Source organism: Oncorhynchus nerka, linkage group LG14 (assembly GCF_034236695.1).
Source record: "Oncorhynchus nerka isolate Pitt River linkage group LG14, Oner_Uvic_2.0, whole genome shotgun sequence".
Classification (NCBI taxonomy): domain Eukaryota; kingdom Metazoa; phylum Chordata; class Actinopteri; order Salmoniformes; family Salmonidae; genus Oncorhynchus; species Oncorhynchus nerka.
The window spans coordinates 66,562,880-66,567,959 of record NC_088409.1 but is presented as its reverse complement, the minus strand read 5'-3'; the positions used below and the strand labels follow the sequence as shown (position 1 = coordinate 66,567,959).

General features: G+C 42.2%; 1 protein-coding gene across 1 annotated transcript; it reads left to right on the top strand.

The window, feature by feature from the left end:
• The first annotated feature begins 3,356 nt into the window (after window positions 1-3,356).
• LOC115141265 (olfactory receptor 4S1-like) lies at window positions 3,357-4,304 on the top strand. The gene has a single exon (XM_029680015.2). It carries the CDS (start codon window positions 3,357-3,359, stop codon window positions 4,296-4,298), a length of 942 nt encoding a protein of 313 aa, XP_029535875.2. The 3' UTR covers window positions 4,299-4,304.
• Window positions 4,305-5,080: the final 776 nt, after the last annotated feature.

The window sequence follows — 5,080 nt, the reverse complement described above, 5'->3', positions numbered from 1 at the left end:
AGTCGCCCGTCTGTCCTGAGCTGCCGGAGCCGCCCGTCTGTCCTGAGCTGCCGGAGCCGCCCGTCTGTCCTGAGCTGCCGGAGCCGCCCGTCTGTCCTGAGCTGCCGGAGCCGCCCGCCTGTCCTGAGCTGCCGGAGCCGCCCGTCTGTCCTGAGCTGCCGGAGCCGCCCGTCTGTCCTGAGCTGCCTGGAGCCGCCCGTCCATTCGGGACCCGTGGATAGGGTCCCCAGTCCGAGGTCGGCAGCAAGGGTCGCCACTCTAAAGAGGCCATGGAGGCGGGCTACGAGGTGGACAAGGACTATGGTGGAGTGGTCCACGTCCCGTGCCAGAGCCGCCACCACGGACAGACACCCACCCACCCACCCTCCCCTTTAGGTTCAGGTTTTGCGGCCGGAGTCTGCACTTGGGGGGGGGGGGGTTACTGTCACGTTCCGACCTTAATTCCTTTGATTTGTCTTTGTTTTAGTATGGTCAGGGCGTGAGTTGGGTGGGTTGTCTATGTTCTGTTTTCTATGTTGTGTTTGCGTTTGGCCTGGTATGGTTCTAAATCAGAGGCAGGTGTCGTTAGTTGTCTCTGATTGAGAATCATACATAGGTAGCCTTTTCACACTTGTGTTTCGTGGGTGTTTATTTTCTGTGTCTGTGTGTTCCACACGGAACTGTTTCGGTTAGTTATTTCACGTGTCGTTTATTGTTTTGTTTTAGTGTTCGTTTGTTTTAATAAAGAGCACGAACACGTACCACGCTGCGCATTGGTTCTCCGATCCTCGTCGTCGTCGGAGGAGGAAGACAGCCGTTACAAGGGGGGTATAAATGGCGGAAGGTATCGTGGGGGATATGATGCAGGAAATATTACTATGATGGAGGATTTATCAATAAATGAGGGGCAAACACAGGAGAAGTTAATACGCTAAATAAAAATAAAACCCCTGGAAGGGGAGTCTGAGCTGGCAACCCTGATGTACCACAGGGGCGGCAGGGTATCCTAGTGGTTAGAGCGTTGGACTAGTAACCGGAAGGTTGCGAGTTCAAATCCCTGAGCTGACAAGGTACAAATCTGTCATTCTGCCCCTGAACAGGCAGTTAACCCACTGTTCCTAGGCCATCATTGAAAATAATAACTGACTTGCCTAGTTAAATAAAGGTAAAATTTAAAAAATAGTTACAATCAGATGCCGTGTTCAAAACCACTGAGAACTCAGAAATCGCAGACTTTAGTGTGTTCAAGACAACTGAGAACTTGGGAAAATCTTTTTGAACAGTCATCCAGCTTGGAATTCCAACTCGGGAACTCATGCCTCTTTCTCGAGCTCCGACTTTCAGACCTGAAGACCACTGACGTCATGATTTGACCTCGTATTTTTCCGAGTTCCCAGTTGTCTTGAAAGCACCATAAGTCAGTCGAGTGAACTATCCCTTGACCTCATTTTTTATAACATCTTTGGTCTGACAGACACTTACGTGACAACCAGAATGCATTGTATGATGTCAACAAACATTGCGCCACACATAACTGGCAAATAGGTTAGCATTAGCTCATTATAATCAGAAAAACTGTCAAAAAAGTATTTTACACACATATGTGTGTATTACAATCTATGCAAGAATCAGAATGCATGATTTGTCACCAGTGTTTGAAAACGTGAATAAAACAGTAAATAAATTATGCTCCATACATGCATACGTTATGCTACAGTAAAAACGACAAGATATACAGAAAATATGGCACTTACTTTAATAGGAATGCACGCATGTCCAAAGTTATTATTTGTAGCTAAGGAAAACAACAATGAAGGCAATCCGGGCGCCAGCCAGAAAATGAACCAGGCGGAAAAAGTTTAGAGATGTGTTATGTCTTCATACTTGATCTGGGCAAGTGCTTGGGCTCTCGATGAAGAGAGAAGTTTGTAAAGCCTAAAAACATAACTTGTCCACAACTGTGAAATGACCTACTTCATATTTGAATTAATGACGTGGCGGAACACACCTCAATTTAAACTGTTGTTAGAAAATCAAAATTGTTAGAAAATAATTTGAAATTGAGCCAGTTGAAATATAGCCTCTAGGTAATTAGCAGGCAGCAGGCCTTGGTTTGAGGGCACGGGTTAACTGTCCTGTTGCATAACAATCACATTTTGGAACAGTGAGTGCACTCTGGCATCACACTCATAAATAAACTCACGCTGGGGCAACCGTTAGAGATATTTGGAACTCACCCGTGAAAAGGCTAATGAGTACAAGTACAAATGTAACCTATTTGGTGCTGTGTTGACTACCCCCACATGGAGAAAACGAGAACTGTGGGTTTTCGCTGAATCTATCTAAATCATGAGGCTCAGTTTTATTTCCTGATGTGAAGGAAAATTCTGCTCAACAAAAAAGAACAAATTACGATCCGACATCTGTAGGGGTTTGGCCATGCTCTAAACAAGTTCTGTTCAAAATGAAGTAAAGTGGCAAATAAACTTGAACAACATTACTTTCAAAATATTGAAATTGTTGGAAAGCGTTAATATGATCTTGAAAAATATTACCTTGCTACATGAACGAAATACTGTTTTGGAATTGATCTCATATCTCATCTCATAATCGATCTTATTGACGTGATCTCATTAGGAAGGTAACCTCCAGAGTGAGCAGTGTGTGTCTGAGGGGTTCACCTGTCTGTCACTCCATACATCTCACACGTTGCTATGGCAGTTGAGATACTCAGATACTGCCCCATAAAGGAGTGGTGCGGAGAGTGGAGAAGTGTCATACCTACTGTAGGTATGATCTGGTCTGCTCAGGCGAAGGTGATCTGCTCTGGCCCTCAGAAGAGAGATACAGAGACCATACAAATACACAGACCATACCAATGATCATCTTCAAGGAGAATTTAAGGAGAACTTGATTTGTTGTTTTTATCATTGATCAACCATACGAATGATAATCAATTATTATCTTTCAAGGGGAACTTTGAAGACTTTGAAATTACTTTGTATGATTAATAATCTAATTCTGTTCAATATTTGTTTTTTAACTTTGTTAAATTAAGATTTGTGAAGATTAAGAAATATATATAATGCTTCATGCACACCAGAATGTGATATATGTTGAATGCCAGACTGTATGCTCACTGCATTTTACTGTACTCTAAGTGGGTGCTGAAGCTGGGTGGTTTAGGGTTGTTCTGCAATCAAAATAATGTTCAACCTCTGAATGCCAACAACACTGTTCAAAGGAGAGATATCATTGTTGAGAGGCTAACAGACTGCTGTATGGTTGTCAGTTACTGTTAGAATATATATATTTTTTTAAAGATAAACTGAACATTCTCAGGTCCTGTGTACACTAGCCATGTGTGCCTGCTGTCAATGACAATAGAGTTCAACTCCTCCCAGGAGATAGTGTTTGTGCTGCATGGACTGAACGTGACACAGATAAACAAACACATCTACTTCTCATTTACTCTCATCCTATACATCTTCACCATTTTTGTGAATCTGATACTGATCGTTACCATTTTTCTGGAGAAAATGTTGCATGAACCTATGTATTTATTTCTCTGTAATCTGTGTATTAATGGTATCTATGGCGCTTCAGCTTTCTACCCAAAGATACTTTATGACCTTTTATTTGACTCTCATGTGATAACATACATTGGGTGCATGACCCAGATATTGGTAATCTACTCCTATGCTTTCTGTGAATTCACCAGCTTGACAGTGATGGCATATGACAGGTATGTTGCCATCTGTAAACCGTTACAATACCACTCTATCATGACTACTCGAAAAGTGTGGACACTGCTTCTTCTTACGTGGCTTTTCTCATGGCTAGAAAGTGGCTTCGGCATGGGAATAACAGCTAAATTACCCCTCTGTGGCCTCGACATCGATAAACTCTACTGCTCAAACTGGGCGGTCGTGAAGCTCTCATGTGTTGACACCACTCTGAACAACCTTTACGGCTTCATTGCCACTTTTTCTCACATCTCTCAAATGATACTCATCGTGATTTCTTATGTGAACATCATCAAAGCGTCTTTGCGTTCCCGGGCGGAGAGGAAGAAGTTCATGCAGACCTGTCTGCCTCATCTGATCACCCTCACTAACTTCACCATATCCCTCACCTTCGATGTGATGTTTGCTCGCTACAGCAGCAACACCAGCCTGCTGGCCCTGAGGAATATCATGTCGGTGGAGTTCCTTGTTGTGCCTCCTCTGGTGAACCCTATCATATACGGGATGAAACTCACTCGGATTCGGAATAGAGTTGGACAGATGTTTAAACTTAAAGTTGCTGCCTTGACCTAATTTATTGTGGTGATGTACTGTAGTGTGTATCAACATATCTTTCTTGTTGATCTATTTTACATAAAGCTTGACCATTTGCATATGTTCTTTTTAATGGAAATTAGGAAGGAAAATGTGCATCTCGTTCACAATTAAACACGTGGTACTTTATTTATTGAAATATTAAAATTATGATATTGGATCCATCAATGGCCTTCGTCAGAAAAATATTTAAAGGACATGTGTAATAACCTTGGCCCACATATTTGTTTTAATGACAGAGAGCATTTGGCGTCATGGAGTCATCTTCTTACCCTGACCAATTAAGTGAAATTAGCTGTGTATATGTCACAGGTGAGACAAATGCCATTTGATTACTTTGCACGTTTTAGCCCACGTACTCCCAATCTAGTGCTTGCTAATTGAGAACTGTGATTAGCTCCCTGTTGTTCCATGCGAGAGGATTTACTCTGCCCAAAATCTGTACATGAAAAATAATCCCACAAAGTGAGGAATTTTTGTATGTACACTACCGTTCAAAACTTTGGGGTCACTTAGACATTTCCTTGTTTTTGAAGGAAAAGCACATTTTTAGTCCATTAAAATAACATCAAATTGATCAGAAATACAGTGTAGACATTGTTCATGTTGTAAATGACGATTGTAGCCTCACAAGTCCTCAACTGACAGCTTGATTAAATAGTACCCACAAAACACCAGTCTCAACGTCAACAGTGAAGAGGCGACTTCAGGATGCTGGCCTTCTAGGCAGAGTTGCAAAGAAAAAGCCATATTTCAGATTG

Bases quoted from the DNA above. Each gene is read 5' to 3' on its own strand.
- LOC115141265 (XM_029680015.2), top strand. From the start codon at position 3,357: ATGACAATAGAGTTCAACTCCTCCCAGGAGATAGTGTTTGTGCTGCAT.